Raw genomic sequence first — 27,785 nt, 5'->3', positions numbered from 1 at the left:
TACGATAAAAATATTGCAGGCCTAGTATCAAACGTTACAATATCAGCATAAATCATACATATTCACCTTCCTAAAATAAATGCCCATGTATTTTTTTTTTTTTTTTTTTTTGCCCAAAGTGATTTTTTTTTTAACCTGAATAACTTTTTGGCAAAAAAAGAAAAAAAATTACTTAAGTCATTATTTTAGGACAATGTTGTGTGGAGTGTTAGAAAAGGCTTGATCAAGGGGTCAAGCAGATAATAGTCAACAATAGGTATGACAACAACTGATTAATTAAAAGCCATCTTAGCATTATTAACAAAGGTTATGTGAATATTAACGCCGTAATTTTACATATTTAAAGCAGGTTCTTAAATTTAAGCACAAAGACCCTCAGTGGGAAACGTCAATAAAAACAGAAGGAGGGCAGGATATTTTTTTTCACAGGTTTATTTATTTTGTTAAAGGTGAACAGTTAACAGCTGCATCAAAAGATGTCACAACAACAATCATCCACTTCCACACCCCTCTGAGCTGCTTTCGGACTTACTATCACCTCCAACACGTTTCCTTTTGGGAGTGTGTGCAATGGACGGAGGAGTGAATCATCAGGTTACACTTTGACCAGCAGGCAGGTGGAAGTAAAGTGGCTATCGACAGCAGGGGGGTGGGGGAACTGGAGGAGGGATTCACAGAAATGTGTCACTAGCAGCAGTTAGAGTAAGAGAGGTTTTGTAAACGGTGAGCAGGCAATAAGGCAGCTGGTTACACTACAGACAGGAAGTGATGAAACGCCGGGCACGGGCCACGAACACCAAAACGATTCCAATGGAGACGGACATGCGGAGCACTAGAGGAGCGCATGGAAACATACGTATAAACCTCTACGTCACCTGGGTGGAAACACTTTTATTTTAAAATCACAGACCCACTTGTCAGCTCTGTGCCATGCAAGTAGAAGCCAACACTACACCAGATGATACATGGCTGGAGTTACAGGGAGCTGGTGACTGTCAGAGGCACAGAGAGACGCTGCTGCTCTGCGCACTCCTGAGGTGAACACTGTCGTGTTAAAGTCATGGCTGAGGGAAGAAGGGAACAAGCCTGTTGCATATGTGCTTTGGAGTCTAGGCAGAGACTTATTGCAAGTATAGTAAAGAGCTGAGGAGGTGAATGCTTTTTTTATTGAGCAAAATGCTCAATTTTGCACTCTTGTGGCAGAGATTTGGGAATAATTCTCGTACAAGGAGGAGGAGGAGGAGGAACGGTGCATCCAAAGAATACGGCTGCACAAAGCAGAGAACCCAACAGTTTAGACCAACGAAATGAGCAAAACAAAATAATCCAACAGAGGTTTGGTAATTAGAAATCCACGCTAGGGCAAAAAAAAATTTTTTGGCAATGAACAGATTTGCACAAAGATTTTACACACTTCATGTGCAGCGGGTGTCTCTTTCCGAGATGCTTGTCTACCTGCTCTTTGGTGCCTTTGGGTTGAGCCTGAAAGGCCGTTTTCCTGAACCTCAGCACGACCCAACAATTGGCAAAAGTTAATTGGGGGGAAAAAAAAAAAAAGTAATGCGGTCAATTTTGCAACAATTGACGGGTGTGTTTAGCCTCTTGTTTCACTCGTGATGCACATTTAAATTATTCTAACATTCACAGTGCTTAGATTTAACATACGATTAACTGTTTCTAGTCTTCATTCTACATTGGATGCTGGCAACTAGTTCACTCTCTAAATGTCTAAATTTTAGTAAGATTATGCTCCCCAAATCATGTCAAACTGTTTTTAAGGGGGGAAAAAACTAAGTTTTATATTGGAGTGCATGGAAGATCTGCCAAACAAACCCTACCAGGACAGAAGAATGAAAGCCACCCACAACCCCCCCATGTTTGGCTGAGCCGTGCTGCATCCCTCCCATCACCCCCCCTTAATCCCAGATCTCAAACCGGTGTCCGTCACACTCCATCAGACGCGCTCTACTTGAGGAAAGAGTTGAGTTTTTGTTCGATGTTTGTGAAGGAATCGTCGCCCAAGTAGTCGATCTGGCCCGCTTCCCAGCGCTGCTTCCTCTCCTCTGACGAAACCCTCTGGGAGGGAGGGGGAGGAAATCCGGGCTGCTCTCTCGCGTCTTGGTGAAGTTCACCCTGAAATGCAGACAAAGCGAGAGCGAGTCGTTTAAATGAAACCCGACCAGTACTTTAAAAGGAGTGTTTTCTCTGCCGCTTTGCTTTCCCTCTGCACAACTTTTCCCCTCCTGCTTCTGGCTGCTCCTCAGATTATGAGGGCATGAAGATATTTGAGCCTAAACACAAAATAAATGATCCAAGCCAGTGAAGCATTCAAGACATTTGGCTCAAATTGTCTTATCTTTTCCAATTAAACTAAATACAACAAACATATTCCATATGAAGCTTATTCTAATAAAATGTCATTTTAAAAAAGTAAGATTGAATTTAAAAAAAGAAAGTTTGTGAGAAAGAAAAATGAGTAAAACAATGACTTTGACGTGATATATTGTGATTAGTTCATGCAAACCTCTAACAGCTCATCTAATTACAGTTTTATTTTCCAAATTTGTCATAACGCTCCAGTCATTGACCTCCAGTAAATTAGCAGAAGCTCATCACGGCGGTTTCTTCAGATAATCTGCCTGGTCCCATTAGGGATGGGAAATAAAATATATGTTTAGATGCATCTTTATGAAGAAATTTATTATTTACAAATATCAAAACCATCTCCACACCCACCATTTGCTGTGGCGAAAAAAAAATCCAACATCAGGACCATCAAAATAAAATGACACCAGGGCTTCCTTATAACTTGGATAATGTTGAGAACTGAAAAGTTTATCGCCGTTTTCGCTGCAAAGGATCTGCTGTGACATCAACAGCTTGACAAAAAATTCCCCACATTCTAGAGAAAGACTTGAAGTTTGTCAGCAAAACGAGGCGTCATCTTGCGTCATCGGTGCTGCGGATTTTCTGGTGTGTGGCAACTGGTTGCAAGAGCAGCGACTGAGTCACATAGCAGCAAATATGACTGACCTGTTAAAGAATGTAGCAGAGGAACGGCAGATCATGAAGGCAGATTTAGCTACTAAGGTGAGGGGTCGTTGTGCACAATGTGGGGTCAATAATCCATCTATATTCAAATCTGAGCCTTCTGTGTTGTAAACAAACTGTGACGTGATTCCCATCAAGAACCATAGGACTAAACGGGTCACCATGTGTTAATAAAATGGCATCTTAGTGGTGCGTCAAGAAGTTGGCTGGTGGCCTGATTCGGCCAATCTGCAACTCGACTGGTCAAAAACAAAATTCCAGTACGTTAGCAATGTAAACAAAGCTACTCACTACCAAAACACTAAAGACAAATAAAACTATCGACCCTCATGATTTTGTTTCAATCCAGTAGCAACACTCCACACTCAGTGTGAAACACCTCTGCTCTTAATGTGAATGACCCTCATGGCAGAGGCTGGGAACAAAAATATTTCGACCACAGTTTAGGCACAGTTCTGAAAGATAAAAGCTTTATAAAAAAAAAAAATCACAAAGGTTAAAAAGATATAAATCAACAACAGAATTTGATCGCAGAGTTTCCGTTCCGTTGTGTTGCCTTCATGGTTACGTCAATTGAATTTTACCCATGGTCCAAACATTTTTTTAAACATTTTCTTGCTGCTAAACAATTGCAAAAGGATGAATAACTAAAAAAAATGTTGATGGAAGCCAACATGGCATTGAAAATACCTGCTTAAAGTACTATATAAAAAGCATTTCTTCCCTGAGAAAGTGCGGAGTCACTTTCTTCTTCTGGTCGCCTGTATGAACTTGTCTGGTCTGACAGAATCGGGCCCAGCTCCAGACAAACAGAAGAAGCTCTGGGTTTTGGCAGTGCCCCTTCATGTGACTAGCAACTATTTCACTACAGGGCCGTTGCCACACACCGCCTGGAAACTTCCTACCTCCCCTGCTGAGCGCTGGGCAGAGCAACGCCAGCAGCAACAGACAATGCTGAGGAATGTGGGCTTAATTATTCTACTCGTGCTTTTTTGTTTTCTTAATTCAACTACATTTACTGCAACACTTTTATAAAAATGCAGCCTTAAAGAAAGCATGAGGAAAAAACAGCATCCAGTAATTTGAGGGTTTCGACATGAGACGATTTTGTAACGTGCTACAACGAATTTGATACATGACACATTTATAGGCATCTGTATCATTGCTTCATTCCAAACACACACACACACACACACACACACCGCGGCCCCACCCGACACCACTCTGTTTCTCGTTCACACCGACATGGCGGGCACGTACAGGGCTGCTCTGGTTCACGAAGCCGCTGTTGAACGGGGCGTCGCCGTACGCCTTCTGCAGCAGCGGCAGGACGGAGGCGGCGTACAGCTGCCACCACTGGAGCAGGTAGTTCGGGTGCATCTGGCACGGGTCAGGGGAGACGGAGTGACCTCTGACCTCGCCTCTCTGGACGTCGTAGGAGTAGTTCCACGGCTTCACTTTGCCCAGGAAGTGCACCACCTTCGCGTCGTGGCCGTACCTGTTCACGATCACAAAGGAAAAGACGGCGTGTCGGCCGTTAGCGAACATTACGCTGTGATGCAGTTTGCCAAGTTGCAAACTTAATTTCAAATGTGCACAAAAATGCGTTTGTTTCTTTCTCTAAAAGCCATCAGCTGTCAATGCCATTTTACATTTGCTTACATTTTTAAAATCCAGAAAAATAATCAGAAAATTGAGTTACATTTTACTTTTTTTTGTGTCTTTTTTTAAATATTACAAACAAATATTACTTAATACTCAATGTCACATTTTATTTTTACTAACACATTCTCTATGAACAAGTCCGATTCTTGGTTTGTTTACGGTTAATGAAAGCAAGATACTCTTAAAATCTAAGTATAGAAATAACCAAAAAGGGCCAACCCTGCTATGTTTATTTTCAGAGATCAAAAAAGCACAGTCCATTAACCTATTCACTTTGATAACCGAATGTGTTGATATTTGACCAGCAAAAATATTACAGTACAGATAAAACTAAGCCAACTTCTTGTGTTTAACCCGCCTCGTTCAGTCACAGCCGCCACATCGTCATATTTTATCTTCTACAGAGCCTCTAAGGTGAGCAGGTTAATAACGTCACGGTACTTTTACCATTTATAAATATCCAGTTATCAGCAAACTACAGCACAGTCCAGACACGTTTGAGTTGTCATGGTTACAGTTATTTTTAGTGGGGGTTGCCATATTCTTCGCTCTGCATGTATCCAGATTGCCTCCACATGGGGGATAACGTGCAAGTTTTGTAGCAGTTCTGAACACTTCTGACGCCAGCAGAAACAAAACAACCAAACTTTCTTTTACAAGGTCAAGTGGAAAAGACGAGAATCATTTTATGTCCGGTTTACGCAGCGATCCCAAAGCTCCGTTAAGTAAAACGTAGTTAATGTTTGCTGTAAAACAAACAGTATGTGATCATTTTACCGCCTGCCTCTAATCTCTTAAAGTTTTTTTTTTTTTTTTAAAGACGGAGCAAAGATCAGCCATTAAAGCTGCTGAGGCAGAAATAATATTCATGATGCAGAAGAGTGGACTTGGCTCAACAGGTCCACATTTAGTACCGTATCAGACGGTCTTCACTTCAACACGCACAATAAGGATTCTCATGAGGAAGCTGCAGAAAAGGGACGGCCTTTGTTTGGAGTTCCACATAACCTTATGTAATTAAAGCCCAAACCACAGACTCACAACTATGCATGAAGAGCTGAACTGAACTGACCTCTGCCAGGCTTAAAGTCTCCAAACAAGAAGTGCAGTTTCACAGCAATATCTCCAAAAAGAGTTAATTATATACACATAAAATAAAAACTGAAGCCAGGACTCATGCTACTTGTTGATTAAATACTTTTACTCTGCTTCAGTCTACGTGCATACCACTTTGATTTTTCACATTGCAACCACAATCTTGAAGGCGTTTTATTGTGATTTTACTCAGTAGATCAGATGTTTCCGTTAATAGGTTCAACACACTCAAGTTTTATAGTGTTCTTCTGCTAATGACTGCATTACGTTATCCAGGCGCGTTGACGGCACATCTTAATGTTGCAGTACACCTGCCTTCAAGGACAGGTGTACTGCATTTTTTTTTTTTTTTTTTTACAAGTGCAGTTGAGAAACCAAAGCAAAAATTCATTGTAAGGTGGAATAGAACAGGTGGTTCTCAAGTTTTCTTATTTGCACAAATCTGATAAGAGTGGCATCAAAACATCAAAAGTGCTCTTCAGTTTTAGTTGTGCTACCCATATAGCGGTTTCTGAAAAAGTTACATTTTGGCCCCGTCTGACCCGATCTCCCTCTTCCACGTTTGAGTGCCCCCTCATACGTGGATCGTGGCAAAATGAAAATGTTTTTCCTGCCCGTCACACTTTCATAAAGTCTACATTGTCAGCAGATTCTCCAACCAAAAACTGAAATCTTCACGGCTCCTGCAGGTCGAGGGTGTAAAACAGCTTTGAAAGACACACTTGGTCTCAGTGTGTGTGTAGTTGAACCGTGTATGAGTGAGTACTGACTGCTTGAAAGCTGGCAGGTAGGAGTAGATGGCGATGCTGCTGAGGTTGTAGATAAACGGGAGGTGTTTGGAAATGTCCGCCGTCGCCCAGGTGTTGAAGTAGCTGTTGAGAACGCCCTGATCTCCACCTGCAGACACACCAAACCCAGAACATCTCCGATTTATACTCACACGGTCGTGCAGAAGAGTCGGAACACAGAGCATGTTGTGCATGAATTATTAGCAGCACAGATATACATTCTGTACATTCCCCATATACTGGCCGTCATGTAAAAATAGAAGCGCTGTCAACACATCCGCCATACTGTCAGAGACGACATTCACTGAACATGTCAGTTCAGAACATGTCAATTGGCAATTGTCTCAAACATTAAATGCTAATGTTTGCAGTTAAACTATCAATTTAGACTGTGGGCTCATTTCTTCAGCTGCAAAGAATATCGTATTATATTTTCATATCTAGGACATTTCTGCAGAGGATAAAAAAAAAGTCCCATAAAGCGGGCTGCACAGTGGCGCAGTTGGTAGAGCTGTTGCCTTGCAGCAAGAAGGTTCTGGGTTCGATTCCTGGCCCCAGTCTTTCTGCATGGAGTTTGCATGGTCTCTCTTTGCATGCGTGGGTTTTCTCCGGGTACTCCGGTTTCCTCCCACAGTCCAAAAACATGACTGTCAGGTTAATTGGCTTCTCCAAATTTCCCCTAGGTGTGAGTGTGTGTGTGCATCGTTGTCTGTCCTGTGCGTCTCTGTGTTGCCCTGCGACAGACTGGCGACCTGTCCAGGGTGACCCCGCCTCTACGCCTGGAACGTTAGCTGGAGATAGGCAACAGCAACCCTCCCGACCCCACTGACGGACAAGGGTGTAAAGAAAATGGATGGATGGATGAAGTCCTATAAAGCTTCTGCAAACCCAATGAGGCAATGTTTACTTTCCCATACATTGCTGCAAAACTGCAGTGACAGGTGAGCACTCTTTAGAACAGAGATTTCTCCCTCTTACAGAGTTAAATAACCATCGTCCACAAAGAGTTTTCCTCAGCGAACAAGAGTATTTTCTTATCCATATCTGGTGATTTTCTCTAGAGCCAACAGCTGAGTAAAGCAAGCACAAGGAAGCCCGTCGCCTTACCCTGCAGGCCGCTGGCACCGTTTTACTTTTGGCGAGTTCTGGTCCAGTAAGGATTTCCAATTCTGGATGTTTAGTTAGAGTCCATTTTAGGATAAGGAATGGCAGACAAATCCAAAAATAAAAACAGAGTTTGAATATCTGATAGGAGTTTGTGGCCAAGTAATCACTTTGGTTTAAATAAGTGCACTGAAACATGTGTTAAACTTTCAATTTGGTACACAATTTACACATTGAAACAATATATATCCAAACTGTTTTATAGGAGAGAGAAAAAACAAACATGATTCAACATTACTTTTTGTAACAGAATCACTCAGCAACTTGTATGCCGAATTTTGGAATAGGAGGAAGAAACACAAAGCTGAGTAGACCCTTTGTCCACCATTACAGCAGAAAGTGCCAGGAGAAATGGAAAAAAAATAAAATAAATACCGACAATCGAGGCGATTGCAGGAGTTTGCTGTGCGCAAGCATGAAGCATCCACTATACGACAATATGGTTTTAGTTTTTATGCACCCTACTAACTATAATAATAATTGGCTGCCACAAGAGTTTAATTTCCTCAGTGTCTGAGCCAAGTAAGTGAACATGTGTTTTGGTGCAGCTCTTGTCGGATTGTATATCAGTGTTCCTCCAGTTCACTGTATTGGACTGAAGGGACGTTTTAGGCTCAAACATGTGAGAAAAACTGTAAACTGACTTGGAGTACTAGTGGAATGACAGACCATGTCTTCAGAACAACATTTTGAGATCTTCATCAATGTTCCAAGAAGAACACACACTTATTAAATTGAGACTTTTAGCCATTGCTAGCTATCCACTACAATTTGAACAGTACCAATAAGAAGCATTGGATTTAAACTAAAAAATAACTATATTAAATGAAGAATAAGTTCTGGTACTGTGACAAAATAGCTTGGCATCTGCTTCCTTCCAAACACTCACCATCAAAGCTGCCTTTTTCAGCGCAGAACTTAAGCAGCTCTTCGTGCGTCTCTTTGGACGGCCTGAAGACAAAAACCCCAGAGTTGAAACAGTCTGGCCAACCAGGATCTGGAGCTGCAGACAACTCTTCCCTCTCAAAAAGTTCATCTATGTTGGACAGCACCTGCAGACACCAAAAACAGAACATAATTTACAAAAAAAAAAAAAAGAAAACTCCTTAAATGTGTTTAAAATGACATATCAAGAAAAGTGGAAGTCTAAGAAGAAAACGTATATAAATCACTTCAAGCTTTAAACGTATTGTTTTTCTTACCAGTGTGTCGGCGTCCATGAACACACATTTGCTGTACTGCACGAGGGTCCAGCAGTGCAGTTTGGTGATCGTTACGCCCAAGTCCGGCCGCTTCATCAGAGCCAGATTAGCTGCGTCGCACGAATCCATGATGTCCACCATGATCACCTCGTCAAAAACTGAGTGCAGCGCATCCCTGAAGCACAGGCACAAGGAGTCATGTCAATATGTATATTGGCATGACGGAGAAAAAGCAGACTATGGTGCTGTCTGTTACCTGCAAGGCTCAGCAACATGAGGTCCTATGAGTACCACCAGTTTCCGGGTTGTGCTGTGGTTCCGTAACGACTGGCCAAGAACCATTGCTCCCTTGGCGTAGTTGTCATTTGTGGCCAACGTCACAAAAGCTTGGTCTGCTTTGGGAAAAAAATAAAATAAAATGAGATCAGTTCAAGTTCTGCCAACTTGCCCGGAACAGCAATTTGTCAAAGTCACTCCATCTAGATTCCTAAATGCATCGAGTTCCCATCAAGCTATTGGGCCATTTGCCAGTTGTGTTAACAAGCAACAGGTGTACCTAATAAAATGTGCAGTAAAAGAGTAGCATTACACAACATGAAGTAATGCTCATGTTGTGTAATGCTACTGTCATTTTAAATCATCAGAGCAGCAAGTACAGAACTGCAGTTCAACCCCATCAATTTTACTGGAACTGAATGGTAAAGTAATGGATTAACCATTAAACATACATATTAAACCATATTTAAACTAAACGGGTTTTTAAACATTTCTAAATACTTATTGTACTTTGCATCAACAGACTAGCAAGTAAATCAGCTGCTTCCCTCTCTGGAAATAATCCGATATACATTTTAGTCTTTTATTCTCACTCTAAAGATATAAATCAGCTCCTTAACACCGATGTTTTTAATCAGTATTTAATGAGTTAACATTTCATCCCATAAACACCAACGGGGGCTATTCTGTGTTGCTGCTGGAGTTAAAGCTGTCCTGAAGCCAGCAGGTGAAGGACCATCAAGATGAATGCTTCGGTTGATGGGGACTTTTAAGAAACCCGATCCGTGCGGCTGTGTCGCACGGTTGCTAAGGTCCGATCCAAGGAACTATAAATCGACTATCAAAAGGCCAGAGTGTAAGAGCGGAAAGGAGACAGAAAGAAAACAAGCAGGAAGCATGCGCTGCACTCCCACAGCTTTATCTGTGCCTACAGTAAAACTCCTGACCCACTAAGAACTTAAAACTGGTTAAAAAGCTTAATACACCCTTAATTTAAACTGGGTTTATGATCCAGTTTGACCAAGTAATGGATGTTTAAAACTACTTTACCACACATAGAAGATATTTAATTATAGTTTCAGTGCTGTGCAGCACTTTAACATGCTAGTAGTAAAATTATACTCTCTACAGGATGTAGACAGGTCTGATGGGGAAAAAAAACCCAAAAACACTCTGCTGCACGTCCACACCGAAGCAATTACATCAAGTTTATTTAAAAATACCATTAAACAGGAAGTTACTGATGATCGCTTCAGAAATAAAAGCACGCAAATAACACCTCGAGGCGGTCAGGTGGAGCTAAAAAAGTAAACCAGGTTGCATTTTGAAATCAGGATCGTTGAACCAAACGACCTCCATTCTCACCACCAGAAACGTTACAACTTGAGAGATGACATCTTGTCTCCAATTTGTGGTTCGTGATTAAAGAATTTACACAAACCACGCATGATAAGAATTGAAACCGGCTCCCCGATGTTGCATGTTGCAGTCAAATTAGTGGTGAGGCCCAAGAGAAAGGGAATGTTTAGGCACATCCAGACGCTCGACTTAATAGCGCTGTGGGAAGTTTTTGATCCTGGCAAAGCCTTCCTCCTCTGAATAGGTGCAGCGAAACATCAATGTGAAATTGTTTCCATCGTCTACAAGAAGTGACCTGCAGATGTACAGGCGCGAGGTTGCAGCAACAGTTTTTACATTTGTCTGATTGACGGTAAATATGGAGCCATGGGGAGCGGGAGTCTTTCAGACTGAGTTAAGCTGACTCATGTTTTCAAAGTGAAATACTCGGCTTTTGGTGAAACGTTCTTCCACGTTCGTTAAAGGTTAATTTATACAAGGTGGTTTGTGTAGCTTGGGAAAAGTTTGATATGGAGCATTTCCAAATTTATTTCAATCATGGGCTGGCCTGAGAGTTTTTTGGTATTTACTTTGAGAAAAAGGAAAAATTTTAAAGGTACTTTCACAAAAATATAAAACACATATCACTCAGACCTCTCCAAAGATAACATGACTATTGCAAATATGCATTATATCATACTGGGATTTTTTTTTATTATTATTGTTGTAATACACAGATGTACTTCAAATCAGAGGTGTCCAACTCCGGTCCTCGGTCTACAATTATTTCAAATGCAGCCTTGATTTATGAGGCAATACTCTTAGAGAATTTCAAACTATGTAGTAACACTGTTGCCTTGTGTAAATCAAAGCAGCAAAGGAAGTGTTTCAAGGAGAAGATTTGATATTTTATAGAGAGAAAGGTTGATAGTTCCTGGTTAATTCATTGTGTTTTAAACAATGACAGTCAGTGTTTTATCATACTGGGATTTTATTTTTTTTTTTGTCATCCGAACACCGCAAAATGGTTTCTTTGTTGGAGCCATCTGATAGGCAGTGCTAAGCAACATATGCTGAAAGAGCATCGCTGAGTTATGGAGGAAACCCTGGAAAAATACTGGGAAAAATACAAACTAGTTATTGATTTTAGTGGGGATTCACAGAGTCAATAGTCCAGAGTCTCAATGGTTTGAGTTGTCAATTACATTTTATTTTGTGCGTACACTGAATGGTTATACACTATATTCTAATTGTTTCCAAAGAAAACTTAAGACTATGTCTAGAGAGGACGTTTGTGCAGACAAGCAATGTGCATCCAAACACCTCTAACCCTCCACTCCAGTAACGTCGGACATAACAGCACACTTTGCAGGAATAGTTTTGTGTTATCAAGTAGAAATATGTTCCACTGCAAGTTTGTAGAAATGCAAGAAGATTCTCAAATGTGCTCACAATTTTATTTTGCATCTAGTAATAAACAATGTTTTAGAGATCCTGTATTTGTGAACAAGGCCTATACACCTTAAACTGGATCTGTAATTTAGTGTAAATGTGAAATATTTTATGCTCCTTAGAGCAAATCTGAAGATCAAATTTAATTATTGTACAACATGTGTTTTGTCTTTGTATTTTTTTTAATTAGTGTAAAAATCTGTTGATAAAAGCATTTCAGCAAGCTATTCACAACATCAAACTTTCCAAACCGGATGTGCTGCCTGCGAGCGAATCTAACTTGACTTTGGTCCAAATCGTTGCAGCAACTCATCGATTTCAAGCATCAAAAAATCTTTAGGAAGATCTAAAAAAAATTTATGACATTATCAATCGAAACGAAACGCTTCATCGACGCCCTCGCGAGAGGAGCCGGGAGAGCAGCAGCAGGTGTTTTCCATGACGCTTCCTAAATTCGCGATATTTCAGGGGTTAAAAAAAAACAACAAAAGGACAGAGCAGTTCGCGCAGCTCCGGTCCGGCCCGGAGAGAGGCCGAGGTCCGGATGCGATGTTCCGTGCAAGAGAGCATCCCGAGCCGCGCGTCGTCTTACCCGACATGGTGCGCTGAGTGGAGTCCACCGGGGAGTCGGTGGTCGGGACGGGGCGGACGGCGGGTTTGCACTGCGAAGGGCAAAGGAGCAGCAGCTGAGAGCAGTCAAACACAGGAATTAAGCCCCACATTTTCCGGCCCATGTGACCGCTGACATCTGCCACGCCCCCTGCGTTTGTTTCTTTCAGCGTAAGACCGCAATCAATTTCAGTATGCAGGCATGAAACGAATAGCGTCTGGCTAAAATATCCCGATAATATTATAGAAAAAATACATTAATTTGAGTAACTCTGTGACAAGGTTACACGCAGTTTGATTTATTTTGAAGTAGATTATCACTTTCAGCTAATGATTGCTCAATATTCGATTTCAGACAGTTCAATATAAGGCCAATATTTTTTTTTAAAAAAGAAAAGCGATTGATAATATAATACGTGTTATATTACGTATTATATTATACGTAATGCAGCAATAAGGTTGCTGCATGTTTACATTCATTGTACTCAGGCATATTTATGGAAAGTTGAGTGGAAGAAAAAAGTTTGGGAGGGAAAGGAAAGGTACCAAAGCAGCATTGATATTCGCAATATTGAGATTATTGTGAAGTAAATCCTATAAAATGTAATAAGGGAGTTGACAGAAGGGGAGTCAATGTTTCAAAAGCTGAAACCCCCTCCGCCCGCCCGCCCGCCCACACACACACACACACACACACACACACACAACCAGGAAAATTGTTTCTTGCTGAAATAAACGGCTTAAAAACATCTATTTGTGTAATGGCTTCATATACTTGACCTTTACTTTTTTTTTAGAAGTGAAGATCAATTGTTTTCCGATTCTGTTCTGATTTGTTGAGCTTATAGAAATACAATTATTATTGCTAAAAGCATTTTTGCACTAAAATATGGCCCAGAAATGTAACTATTTAAAAATATACATACAAGTATTGGAAGGTCATGTAAGCTCCATGCCTAATCACTGAAGTAACTCCAAGCTGGCAGACAAAACAGAGGGATCGGACGGGGATGAGAACCAGGATTACTGAGAGATGTGATTAGGCGAGTGAATGGCTGCTGGCTAATTGGAAATAAGTGGCAGGTGGTGACATGGACAGAAGCTGAGAGACTTAAGACACAAAATGAAGCACAAAACCTCAACCAAGGACAGAGCATCCAATCCCTTTCGTTACTTCTATTTTGAAGCAAAAGTAGTGTTTTAACATGCAAGTTATTGTTTTAAATTGATTTAAAATATCACAATCTGCTCTACGTATAACAGACATGCATTCAGGGATTATTCCAGGTTGGTGTTTGCTTTAGTCATATATCAAGCTCTTGTAAAATTACAAATACCTTGGATAATTCCTTTCACACAAAAAGAAAAAAAAGTTTCTACTTTGTCCGCAGATCATTTGTTCGTTTCTCAGCAGCGCCTCTCAGTGGTTGTGTGTCCACATTGCAGCTGGACGAGGCCTCAACCACTCTAATGCGACTTGTTTAGTCTTTTTTATTCAGGTTTAATGAATTAAAAAGAGATGTTTAACATTTTTGTTTTAACATGAGTCGTGATTAAATGCTTGATGTAACTCTACCATCAGTTTTGTGAAATCGGAACTGTCACCAGTGTTGTAGTTTTGTAGCACTGCCTCCTGAAGATAATTTATTCAATGCACAAATGTTAAAGCAATCTTTGCAGGCTGCAGTCTGGAGGACACTGGCCACTGAAAACTTGAGTTTGACTGGCCTGATCTAAGAAATTGGGTTGCTTTGGAGAGGCAGCAGGTGTTTGTGCGCACAGAGTTAAGCAAAGGCATTTGTACGCTGACCTGGGGTCAAGAAGGTGTGGCAAAGAACTTCAATAACTGACCAGAAACATCACGAAAAGACCAACATACTGCAGGATGCACCTGGGTTGGACTTGAGGAAAGTTATTTTCTCAGATGAAGCACTCCTCAGACCAGTGGGAATACTTACATGTGGGGTTGCTTCGTTTCCAAGGAAACATTTCGCTTAACACTGTTTTGGAAAGACTTTGAGATAAAAAAAACATCCTCAGAGTTTCATCAATTCAGGAAAAATTTTGGTAGTAATCTGTGCCTTTTAGCCCATCGACTGGGAATATTATAGAAATTAATACCACTAATTTTGAATAAATTCAACATATTTCTCAATAAAACCCATATAAGTCTATTGTTGAACTACAGGATGTGGTATGAATGTGACAGCTCTAACAACTCTAAAGCAGGAAAAGTTTACGGAAACCCTCATCTTCTCTTCATTTCTCACTAGTATTTATATTTTCCTCCACATGTGGTTTCGGGGTCGGTGAATAATGCAGGAGGCTTATGGGAAGTCTTAGCTGCTAAGAACTGATCTGGGTTCAGGACAACCCACCAGAAGTTCACTTTGCACATTAACAGACCGAAGGGGATCTTACCCGAGATCCCCGATGAGGATGGGACGGTAACCGGAGATCGCCTCGGAGTCATGGAGTGAAACAAGGCCGATCAGGTGTCAGAGGAAGAAGAGAGCCGAGGGGGACGAGGGAGAGGCAGCGTTCGCTCAGTGTGAAGGGTTAAAATGTACATGTAATTTTAAACCAACTTACTTAATCTGCTGCTCTAAGATAAGATGGAAGATTTTGTTGGTTGTGGTTCTGTGTGTTGTTTCCAGCTGATTGGTTAAAAACCTAAAAACAGAACAGGAGGAAACACTGGAACTGAAGGGAAAGAGTTAATCGACATCTTAAAAAAAAAGTCTTTAAAAGGAGGGGGAAGAAAGTAGGTGAAAGAAAGAAAGCCACCAAAACTGCAAGCTGTTTTCTTCTCTGGACTGGTCTGCTGTGGACCCTCTGCCCTTTCGGCCTGCCTGAGATTGGATGTAAGCTCCTTATTCTTGCTTCACCCTTTGTGCTCTAAATGTGATGAAACTCTGTGCATAATGTATGTTATCGGTGAGCATATCTACAGAAAACCTGCAGGTGTTCAGATCCAAACTTTCAGGTTCATGTAATGGAAATGGGGCTGACTCTCCTGAGATTGAGCAAATACCTGACCAAATCATGCTTTAGCAAAGACGTTTTGCAAAAAGAAGTTTTGTGAAGAAAGCACTCTTCATTATTTTTGACATAAAAAGACATTAATTGAATTTTTAAGTGTGTACATTTCACTGTTTTGTCAAAAAAGTGACAACATTGTTACATAATTTGTGCCTCACATGGCCTGCAGGGCTAACTGTGTACATCTGTAGCAGGAAGTTAGCTAGATGTTTATGGCTAAAACCTCTAATCTGAACACAGATTGGAAGAGAATATGTAAGATTATTATTGGGTTAGCAACTAGAAGTTTAGTGTGTCATGTTATCCTAAGGCGACTTCCTGGTTAGCATCTTCGCAAATGAATCTGTCTTGGAAATTATTTAGGCAAGGCAAGTTTTTTTTTTCTCATAAATGTTTTTTATAAGTTAGGAAGTGCCTCAAAAGACAAGAGAGGTATCACAAGAATTACAGTTTACTGTGCAAAACACGTGGATATGTTGGAGAAGAGATTCAGCACACTTTGATATTCAGGTGCAGTTTTTCAAAGTTCCCAAAAAAGACAACTGTCTGACACATTTATAAAGCTAAAGTTTACTTTATTTGACCTTTACTGAAAGGTGAAAATACCAGTTTCCTGCTACTTAAGCTGGCATTCGTAAACGCTTAAAAAAATCAAGCAAAAATAATTAGATTTCTAAGCACTCACATCTGAGTCTTTCGTACTTCCACTGGAAAAACCAATATGCTACAAACGCAAACCTATTTGATAGTAATTTTATAGGACAGACCAACACAAAATAGCACCAGCATCTAATTGTGAAGTGGAACAAAAATCAGCAATGATTTTCAAAATCTCCCCCCAAAAATTTATGATTCTTACTTATTTACGTCCACTTTCAATTTTCTTTGGAAATCAAAGATTTGTTTTTGTATTGTGATATTTCAGATTACTTTCTAGATATTTCTAAAAAGATTTTTTTGTGCTGATAACACAGCTACATACGTGTTTTTTTTTTAAAAAAACAACCTTTCTGTTGATCCCAAATGATTGATAAAACATATTTGAACACTTTTTGCTCCCCTGTTGCCCGACTGGTAGATGAATTTCCTTTTATGGACGATAGCACAATGACATGGTTAAATGTTAACTGTCCAGCTACGCCCGTCCTAGGTCCAGGCGGACCAAAGGTCCACTGTGAGCCTTCTTCCAGTGACTCCACCTCGGAGTGGTAATCAGCTGTCCAGCTTCTCCTCTCTCCACCGTCTTTTCTGCACCAGCGTGAAGCTGCAGAGCTCAGAAAGACACGACTCCTGCAGAGAGGCCTTAAAACGAGGTACAAGTAACTTCCTCTTCTTTGTTTTCACTTTAGTTTCCTTAAGAAAGTCTGAAAAGGGTCAACCTTTAGTTAACGGTAAATGCTGACGCTTCAGAAAAGGTGCAAAACCTCTGAGGCGTGTCTACAAAATTAGTGAATGCTCTATGATTAGTTGTTCCATTTAAAACTTCCAGTAAAATTGCACGTTGCCTTCGCCAGGTTTTATTTCCTTTATAAAAATAAAAAGTAAAAAAATGTGACATTTCTGTGTGGGGTTTTTTTTGTGTGTGTTCTAGGTTGAAGAAAACAGGAGCCACCATGGAAAACCGCTACACACAGATTTCCAAAGAGGATCTGGAAGACCTTAGAGAGGCCTTTGATAAAATTGGTCAGTTTCATTCTTTTTTCTTTTTTTTTTTTCTTGCACGCACAATCTCAACTTGCAGGTTTATTGCTGGGATTACAGACTGTAGTTAGACTTTTACTGCCTCCTGTAAAGCACATAACAGGACAAGTCTTATAAAAAATAATTTACTGTCTGAATTGTTGCATGTGATGACTTTATGAATAATGTTTCCATTTCACCGTTTGATATTTTGTAGGTTTTATCACTTTTCATTTTAAAACATCAACATGAAAAATCTTCTATAATGATAATGGATATCGCACTGTAAGTATAAATCAGCTGGAGTTAGCGGATTAGGGGCGTTAGCATGGCTTTCTGCTCAGGGTGGCAAGAACTGAGGGGCAAGACGGACACTTTAAGAAAAAAGTTGGTCAAGTTTTTTATTATTTATTTGCACGTCCACTCAGAGGGAAGTGTGTGTGTGTGTGTGTGTGTGTGTGTGTGTGTGTGTGTGTGTGTGTGTGTGTGTGTGTGTGTGTGTGTGTGTGTGTGTGTGTGTGTGTGTGTGTGTGTGTGTGTGCGCTGTTTATTGTGCAATCTGATAATGCTGAAGTGTTTCACTGTTTTAAAGGAATCAGAACTGCATTTGATCACCTCAAAACTTGAAACAAAATGACCTAACCTGATCTGGAGGCTAAAAAGAACTAGAGATAATTTGTTTATTTTTATTTATTTTGTGTGCATGACGGTTGTATGTGGGGTTGGGCAGGTGAATACTGAAGCTGTTTGAATCATGCAATAAATGTACAAGAAGTCAATGCAGTAAAACCTTAATTGTTCGGATGTAGGAAAAGTATGGAGGCACGAAGAAGCTCATTTTATGGTTTGAGGATCTTGGCGGGCCGGACTGAAGGAATTTGACTAAAATGGACCCTTAATGAGGGATTACCACATAAAGCTGATGCTTTTTTTTCAAATCTGGGAGTGATTTGTGTGCAGCTAAATATACACACTGTGTCTTGTTTTTCATTTTGACCATTGACTCTGACTGTCTTTTAGTGAAAACACTGTCAAAATCAGGAAGGATTTAACAAATTAAAAGATCAGTTATCATTTAAGACATGACATTCGCAGAAAAATAAAAGTAAAACCTTCAGAACTGCATTTGATTTCCACAGATTTTTTTATTTTATTTTCTTCTATTGACAAAATGAAACATGAGTAGACACACGTTACTGTATTCATATGCACACTCTATCACACTCTCAGATACAACATGATTTAATCAATTCAACAAATTAGTTTACCTTTGTATTTTTTTTAGACAAGTATTTATCGCGTTGAGTCTGTTCTTCTTGACCTTTATCCATTGTTGTCATTTGTTTTAAAATATATATATATATGAATTTATTAGTGCAGTTGATCATCTGTGATTAAATGAAACCAGGTCTTGGTTGGAGGATAAGCATTCAGTCATGTTAGAAGAAACTTTTAGACAGTGAGAAATTACATGGACATGCTGATGTAAGACTTTAGATTGTCATGGCTTTCTATATGTGACGAATTGTTTTAGTGATTAGTAGCTGGGCATTGAACCCAGAAGCAATTAGTCCAGTCTTTGCTGTATCATCACATATGAGTTTGTGGTTTTATGTGCCTCTTACGGTGTGTTAGCACTCTAACGTGTGCTGTGGTGCACAAAATACAAGAAATGCTCATTAGATTTGCATGTATTTTAATTGGCTCATATGAAGTAATTATAGCATTTTTTTTTTACTTCCTGATGAATACATAATCAACTCAGTGAATACCACCAAACATTCTTTGCCATCGAGTTATTTCTATTTGGAAATGACTGTGGAGTCAGTAGGAAATTAGAAATCAATAAGCTGCTGTGATGTTTGTCTATATAAGTTTTTTTTTTCTTCTGTTTCTTTGTCCAGATATCGACCACAGTGGCTACGTGAGTGACTTCGAGCTCCAGGAGCTGTTCAGAGAAGCCAGCTTCCACCTGCCCGGCTACAAAGTGCGAGAAATCGTCGAGACCTTCGTCGCCGGAGACACGAACAAAGACGAGAAAATCAGCTTCGACGAATTCGTTTCTGTAAGTCCCGAACTGACTAAAAGATCCGACTCGCTCTGCCCCGTGTGGACTGACACAGTCTGCTTGTGATCAGATTTACCAAGAGCTGAAGAGCAAGAAGTTCAGCGAGACGTTCAGGAAGGTCCTAACAAGGAAAGAAGGCATCAACTCCTTTGGAGGCACGTCGGGAGTTTCCTGCGAGGGAACGCAGCACTCCTACTCAGGTGAGGCAAACGTCACGCTCACGCATGCTACCTGAACCTTTTATGATGTGATACCAGGGTAGTCAATTAATTCAGACGTTGTTGCAAGTGTGTGTGTGTGAGAAAGTGTGTGCATATATTAGTGGAGGTCAACGGATCCATAGTTTGTACAATTTTTACCAAATGAGTTGGTGGGCATTTTTGTTTAATTCCTTTACACTGATGACCCAAGTCCATCCTGCTGCAATAATTTACATGCTGAAATCAGCTAATTTGTCAACAGAATATTTACGTGTAATTTAATCATAATATATAAACAACTGACCTGTCAAGGCCTTCTGCATTGGGGACATGGAGAACATGTTGATCAATGTCTGATAAGAACAAATTACATTTTTCTGGCAAACTAACACGGCACATCACCCGCAAAACATAATCGGTGTAACTTGGTGGTGGCAGCATCATGCTGTGGGGAGGCTTTTCTTTTCTTTGCCAAGGAAAGAGAATTTGGTCAGAGTTGACGGGAAGACGGATGGAGCTAAATAAAGGGCAACGCAAGGAGAAAGATTTCACAGGTTGTAAAATATTAAGATTAAAACAGAAATTCACCTTCCAGCAAGACAAACTTAAAATATGATCTAAATATTTTAGATTGAAGCAGAATGGCCCAGTCAAAAGAAGAGTTAAAAATGTATGTTCCTAACGTCTCACAACTCACTTTGATTATGCTGGAGCTGTTTTACAAAAAGTAATGGGTCGAAGTTTTTGTCTGCAATTGTGCAAAGCTAGAAAAAACCATGGCCACCAAAAAACCTGCAGCTTTGTTATAGCAAAAGGTGGTTCTAGTCCTGGATTGTCTGTCAGCAAAGTATCTGACTGCTGCGTTTCAAAACCCCAGAAAGTCCATTAATTGCAGACGTCAGACATGTAAGGCCATCAAAAGTAGATTTATTGTTGCTGAAATGTATAATTGTTTTACCAATACAGCATGTTTGTAATGGAAAACATGCAACCACTGCATGTCGAAGTGGAATGCTTTGTATGAATTCAGTGTTTTTGATTAAGTTTGTGTTTTTATTGTCTTTTCTACTTTGGCCTATTGTGATGCATTCAAGTTGAGGTTCAACTTGAACACTTTGTAAATCACTAAAATGCAAAAAAAAAAGAGTCAAACTTATGAAAGGTGCACCTCCTTTCTACCATGACTCTGTCAAGTTAAAGTTTCTCGTGTCGAGTCTGACAATTAAAAATGTTCTACCTGAGCATTTTATCCTAATGTTCATGCTTGTTTCAGAGGAGGAGAAAGTAGCTTTTACTAAATGGATCAACAAATCTTTGGGCAAAGATCCCGACTGCAACCATCTGCTGCCCATCAACCCAAACGACGAGAGCCTTTTCGCCTCCCTCCGTGACGGCATCGTGTTGTGGTACAGCACATGCACACATCCACGCTACACAACACTGCAAACACCTGAGAATTTGCTATTTATTTTATTTTTTTCAAAAAAAAAAAATTAATTAAAAAAAATTTAAAATTTTATTTTATCCAAAAAGATTCACTTTTTGTGTGAATTTTTTCCACAAAAAAATTGTGACATTTATTTTCTCACAAAAACAAAATAAAATTCACAAAAACAAAGATGTGCACTTATCCAAAAATGGGGTCACATTTTTAGTTGTCATCATAATTCACAATTCAGACGCAGATCAAAATTCATGAATACCTTCCTTGATCAGAACAGAAAATTAAATAGAAATTTTTGGGAACTGAGTTTGAAAATTCTCATGAGAAAAAAAAAGTTTAAATCCCAATAACTAATACATGAAAAAGAAAAAGAAAAAAAGAAGCAAGCTACTCGTTAGGTTTTGCAAACATGTTAAAAAAAAGCATAATTTCTGTCTTTGTCAGATTGTTGGTCTGAGTAAACATTTGTTTTTTATCATTTTTGGTCAAATCCATTTAAGTGTCTAATCAGACATGCTATAGCAGATTATAGCTACAACCTCGACAACATTATAGGTGGATTAAAATTCTCACCTCAGTCTCTAACTCTGTGAAATATTATACAGTTTAATTCTGTTTGTGTTGAAATGGAGCTAAACTTGCTTAAATTAAGTGGTATTTTAAAAAAAGGGAAGATTTTAGCTGAATTTTCCCAAGTACACAAGAGTACAGTAGACTTAAGTGAAATAAAGACCCACTAAGAAGATGGGCTAAGGTTTAATAAATTCATTTAGTGTACTTTTTAATAATCCAGTAGTTATTTAAGTACACCGATCATCTATTACGCTGCCTTGACGGCGTGTTGTGGTTTTATGCATATGTACTTTGTGACTACACAATTTTAGTAGACCTAAGATAGAATCATTGCCGGTTCGCAACAAACACTCAGAACATGGCGACAGTGTTTTATGTTGCTGCAAAGGTTGGAGGAGGATCGCAGCGATAACACGTTATATTGCTTTACTGCGCCTCCTCATTCATTTCAATTCAGCTTGATTGTCTTACTACATGATGATGGACTTTTGCACCGGCAGAGGCTCTTTAAAAATGGACAATCACACGGCTGCCACAGTGTGCTCAGTGACTCATACAGGCGTCCCCTTGCTTTTTCCCTCTTCCAGTAAGCTCATCAACATCTCCCAGCCTGACACGATTGATGAGAGAGTCATCAACACGAAGAAACTCACCACCTTCACAAGGAGAGTGAGTAGGGTTTTTTCTCAGAATTTGTAAATTCCCACCGCACACAAACATCCCAAGTCAAATAATCACTATGAGCACTGAAGTAATTAGGCACCGCACATAAACTATGTCGCGATTAACTTTACTGACACGAGTTTGCAGATAAGATTCGTTATCTGCATGTGCAAACTCATAACTGCTGCTTATATTCTTACTAAGTACGTTATATCTAATAGGAGCTGATATTTTTTTTCACATTTGGATACAGTGACATAAATGAAAAAAGCCATGATGGGTTTTAGTTTGCGATTATTGACTTTGCCAGGCAGATTTAAGGTGGAAATAACACTATTCTTTATATATACATTTTTTAAAAAAACATCTTATTATTTGCTTCTTTTAAACAAACACGTTTACATGCTTTCATAGGAAAACATTGTCTTGGCCCTGAACTCGGCCTCAGCCATCGGCTGCACAGTGGTGAGCATCGACGCCCATGACCTGATGGCTGGGAAACCCCACCTGGTCCTAGGACTGCTCTGGCAGATTATCAAGGTCGGCCTCTTCGCTGATATAGAAATCACCAGGAACGAAGGTCAGTACTCGCTCGCTCGCTCATTCGTTAATTAAATAATATCAGTGTTTGAAATTGCAGAGCACTTATTGTTGGTGTGTCTGTGAATGAATAATTTCATTCTAAAAATTACATTATTTTTAGAACATTTACAAGAAGTTGGGTCAAAGGTTACTGTTGCGCCAGTAGAAAAATAATTAAACGCTCACTAGACAATTATTTTCCAGCGATAACCAAAGTCATGATGCAAGGTTTTTATTTTCACTTTTCCAAAGGAGGCTTTGAGTAATTTTATTGTTTTATTGCTTGAAGAGACACTCTCCCCTTTGGTTGGACAAACTTTCCCCTCCGTTGCCCCGAAGGAGCAACTAATTCAGGGGGTTTAAGTAATTTTAATCAACAAATGAGTTTCTCATCAGGAAACGTTGGGACACGTCTTCCCATTTCTTCTTCAAAAATGTCCGTCCTGTCTGTCTCCAGGCTTGATGGCCCTCCTGATGCAGGGAGAAGAGCTGGACCACCTCATGTCTCTGTCTCCCGAGGAGCTGCTCCTACGATGGGTCAACTATCACCTGATCAACGCAGGAACAGGGACAATCAACAACTTCAGCGCTGATATCAAGGTGCTTAGTGGATCTTTTACGGCTGCGTTCCTTTAAATACCCACAGAGGGTCGTGTAAAGGATGTTTTGCTCTTGGACTTTGAAGGACTCTAGGGCTTACTTCCACCTGCTGGACCAGATTTCCCCTCAAGACGAAGACGAATTCCACATGGGCATCAAAATCAACATGGCCGGCCTTAGCGTGAGTGAGTTGGTTTGAAATCAGTGAAATCAGTTTAAGTCCCAACAGTGAGCGTCCATGTTGTGTGTGTGAACGTGAAGGAGTGGGATTTGGAGCGAAGGGCCGAGCTGATGCTGCAGGAGGCGGCCAAGTTGGACTGCCGGCAGTTTGTTTCTCCTCGCGACGTCACATCAGGAAACAGCAAGCTCAACATGGCCTTTGTGGCCAACCTGTTTAACATGCATCCCGGTCTGCACAAGGCTAAGTTTAACCTGGACGGGGAGCACATAGAGGGTAAGTGTCGTTTGCCGTACAACAGAAAACCAGAGACTAGAAAGTCAGCAAAGACACGTCTGAAAATGTTCGGCGTACGGAAAGTGAGGCATGTCAAAAATGATAACCTGTTTTTATATCTTGCCAGCGGAAACCAGGGAGGAGAAAACGTTTCGCAACTGGATGAACTCTCTGGGTGTTTCTCCACGTGTAAACCATCTTTATCGGTAGGTTCAGTTGTACATGAGGGCAATTATTCTTATCTGAGGAGGAGATAGCTAACATGTGAATGTGCAGCTTAATGGGGAAGCGAAAGAAACATAGAGACAAAATAGAAATGCAGAACATAAATAGGGTTTGATGTGCATTATAATTGTGAAGTATATTTCATTGGCTCATGGTTTTCCTTTTTGGTAGCACCTTGTTTGGCGGGGTGCACATAAGACTGACATGAAACTGTCTTAAACGTGACAACATCTGTCAGGAACATGAAAGAGTTTTCATTAATGTCTATAACTGTTGTCATGAAGTGTCATTCAGTAAATAATGACACTTTTAATGCAAATCTTAATGCAACTTTGCATTATTTGGTAAATAACAACACTTTTAATGCAAAGTTACATTAAAACTTGCATGAAAAGTCCATTGAAATTGTCAACTTAGCATTAAAAGTGTCATTATTTAACGAATGACACTTCATGACAACAGTCGTAAACATTCATGAAAACGCCCTCATCTTCATGACAGCGTCATGTCAGTCTGATGCACACACATTCAAATAAAGTCCTACCCGTTTTTTGTTTGTTTGTTTGTTTGTTTGTTTGTTTGTTTGTTTGTTTTTTGCTTCAATCATGTTACAAGTCTTTGTGCATATAGTTTGGAGACTTAGTCCGACTCAGATTAAATGTAGAGCAGTTTTGTTTTTGGCATATTTCCACTTAGATTGAGATTTGGACTTAAAATTGACTTTTTTTAATTACCTGAATATTTAAAAGTAAATATCAGATCTTTATCATTTTGGGCTAAAGTTAACAGAAGCCTTGTTGGAACAACATGCTGCTCCAACGCTGCAGGCTGTAGATGTTTGATTCTGCAACTTTCCACGATGACTCTGAATAACTTTGGCTAAAGATAACGAAGTACAAATATTTTATATACGTACATATAACAAGAACTGCAAGTTGTAGTAGTTTTTAATTATTTTTCATGGAACAATTGCATTTAACCTATTCCATGACAATAATTTAGGGTATTTAAGTAGAACTCATCAGGTTGGAGTGGGGGTTATTTTTTTACATCATTTTCCACAAACATCAATATCCAGTGCAGTGTACATTGAAGAAAATCTACACCACATAGTGTGGTGTGTATTAATTTTAAGCCCTAAGTCAAATTCAGATACTTTCTGTGTTAATATCCATTAAATTTATCCTCATTTTTTGCAGGGATCTTTGTGACGGCCTGGTGATCCTGCAACTTCTAGAAAAAGTCAAAGTGGTAGTGAACTGGAAGAAAGTCAACAATCCTCCTTATCCTCAACTGGGGGGAAACATGAAGAAGGTGCCACATGCAAACACAGCAGAAACACGTTAATTGTGAGCACAGGTAGATTTGTGTTGGTTTCAGTATTCCATGCTGTGTTCTAGCTGGAGAACTGCAACTACGCTGTAAAGTTGAGCAAGGATGAAGCCAAGTTCTCTCTGGTCGGAGTCGGAGGAGAAAACCTAAACGAGGGGAGTCGCACACACACCCTGGCTCTGGTCTGGCAGCTGATGAGAAGGTAGACGCTCCAGAAAGTGTTGCCTTTTTTAGCTGATGAATATGTTTGTGTGGTCCATGTAGCAGCTGTCTTAACATCTGGGTTATCTTTCCTGTTTGTTCTTCCTCAGGTACTCTGTTATGGTTCTTTCTGATTTGGGCACCGGAGAGAAAGTTGCGGATCAGTTTATCCTGAACTGGGTCAACTCCACCCTGAAGGAGAAGCGAAAGGACACACAGATCAACAGCTTTAAGGTGAGTAGGACAAGATTGTGCATTCAAGAACAGTGACTCTCAAAAGCGTACAAAGTGAAGTGTCTGAAGAAGACTGAAAGCTGAAATGTAATGAAAATGTGAGGAAGTTGTTCACATTTAATTAACTATGTTATTCTCTTTTTTTTCATATTTTTGTGCTTCTAACAGATTTGTTTTTTTTTAACTGTGTTGCACCAGATGAATGTCAAAGTATTTTTCATACTCTTGTTTGATTTACTTAAAAAAAACAAAAGCTGGTCTTTTGACTGGGTGGTGTCCACTTTCGGTAACCATCGTAATTTCAAGTTGCACCGGAACGTGATCCTGTTTTACGTTTTCTGCGCAGGACAAGCTGATCAGCACCAGTTTGCCAGTGATTGACCTGATTGACGCCATCGCCCCTTCGATGGTCAAGTGGGACATGGTAAAGAGAGGAGAAAAGGGAGTCCTGAAGAACGATGAGAAAATCAACAATGCCAAGTAAAGAGCAATATTTCCCATCCCTTCATTTTTCCTCCCCCCCACTCCTTTCATTTCCCGACTGACTTCTCTCCCGTTTGTCTCTCAGGTATGCGATCTCATTGGCCCGTAAGATCGGCGCCCGTGTCTACGCCCTGCCTGATGATTTGGTGGAGGTAAATCCTAAAATGGTGATGACCGTGTTTGCCTGTCTCATGGGGCACGACATGAAAAGAGGCAAACGCTAAATAGCAAACCAGGGTTTGAAAAAAATACAAATATTCAATTGCATTTTTTCTGCATTTTTATCATTGTCATTTTTCTTTTCTTTTGAGCTTTTCCTTTGCTGCAATCACCAGCCAGAACAAATCTATTGGTTATTCTTTATTTAGCTTTCGAATAGCCATAACCAACATTTTGATTATTCTCTTGTTTGTAAAGCTGTTGTATTTGTTTATGTATGATTTATAACTTTTTAGCACTTATTTTCTCAATACTTATTAAACCATTCCTATTATAAAGTATTCACTACCTCTGCAATCTAAGATGAACCAGAGGGGTTAACAAAATAACACGGAAACGCCTTCTTGTGAAGACTGTGAATGTCATGTGTTGAATATTGCTGGTGAATTACTGAAGATGACATCTATTAAATATAAAAGTTGAAAACTTGTGTGTTTGCTGTCTTTTTACTTTTTTTTATGGTTTGAATTGGCCACTTGATAAATCTGATTGTTTTTTGTTTTTTTTTATGTGTAAGGTTAGTAAGGTTACTGGTAAAAATCCTGTAAACTTTCAGGTTTAAAAAGAATTGCAGGAAGAAAAGTGATTGCTCCAAGTAAATCAAACTTCTGTGAAATCAAACTGTCCACTTAGGAAGCAACACTGATTGACAACGGGGACCCTCGTCGGGTCAATCAGTGTTGCTTCATAAGTGGACAGTTTGATTTCACAGAAGTTTGATTTACTTGGAGTTATATTGTGTTGTTTAAGTGTTACCTTTATTTTTTTGAGCAGTATATAAAACTGATTAATGAACTAAAGTAATAATAAAAATGATAAAACAGAAAATCCCCAACAGTAAACATGTAAAAGCAAGTTTACTCAGTGATATTTTTCTGTGAAGTTTTTCCCTGTAAGATTTTATAAATTTGGTGAAGATTTGGATCAAGCTCGGTGACTTTCTTGGACACAAAATAAATCACTTCCATTTACTGAAAAAATAAAAATAAATTAAATTTGATTCCAAATAATGCCTATCTGATACGAGGTTTGTCCTCAATCCCATACCCTCGCTTTTTAACATGGATTAGTAAAGAAATATTGTGCTAAATTTTCATACAAAAGAGATCAAAACATTTCATACCTGTAAAAGCCATAATATTTGA

At 39.6% G+C, this 27,785-nt stretch overlaps 2 protein-coding genes across 3 annotated transcripts; one reads left to right on the top strand and one right to left on the bottom strand.

Moving 5' to 3' along the window:
- Nucleotides 1-414: 414 nt before the first annotated feature.
- Nucleotides 415-12,801, bottom strand: gyg1a (glycogenin 1a). 2 transcript variants are annotated; one of them, XM_017302609.2, is made up of 7 exons: nt 12,624-12,801; nt 9,222-9,360; nt 8,966-9,140; nt 8,653-8,815; nt 6,582-6,708; nt 4,312-4,549; nt 415-2,133 (listed from the first exon to the last, which is right to left on the bottom strand). In XM_017302609.2, exons 1-7 carry the CDS (start codon nt 12,763-12,765, stop codon nt 1,966-1,968), a joined length of 1,152 nt encoding a protein of 383 aa, XP_017158098.1. In that variant the 5' UTR covers nt 12,766-12,801; the 3' UTR covers nt 415-1,965. The 2 variants fall into 2 exon arrangements, with proteins under 2 accessions (XP_017158098.1, XP_008397457.1); XM_008399235.3 differs by having other exon boundaries at nt 9,222-9,357.
- Nucleotides 12,794-27,433, top strand: LOC103458429 (plastin-1-like). The gene is made up of 17 exons (XM_008399234.3): nt 12,794-15,504; nt 16,818-16,995; nt 17,274-17,365; nt 19,267-19,427; nt 19,501-19,630; nt 20,904-21,036; nt 22,235-22,316; nt 22,725-22,890; nt 23,350-23,492; nt 23,578-23,673; nt 23,754-23,946; nt 24,074-24,152; nt 25,371-25,485; nt 25,572-25,705; nt 25,815-25,938; nt 26,285-26,418; nt 26,507-27,433. The coding sequence occupies exons 3-17, from the start codon at nt 17,296-17,298 to the stop codon at nt 26,643-26,645; spliced, it is 1,899 nt and encodes a 632-aa protein (XP_008397456.1). The 5' UTR covers nt 12,794-15,504; nt 16,818-16,995; nt 17,274-17,295; the 3' UTR covers nt 26,646-27,433.
- The last annotated feature ends 352 nt before the right edge of the window (nt 27,434-27,785 follow it).

Source organism: Poecilia reticulata, chromosome 22 (genome assembly GCF_904066995.2).
Source record: "Poecilia reticulata chromosome 22, P_reticulata-male-v2, whole genome shotgun sequence".
Taxonomy (NCBI): domain Eukaryota; kingdom Metazoa; phylum Chordata; class Actinopteri; order Cyprinodontiformes; family Poeciliidae; genus Poecilia; species Poecilia reticulata.
The sequence above is the reverse complement of the archived record's forward strand: the minus strand, read 5'-3'. Positions and strand labels throughout refer to the sequence as shown.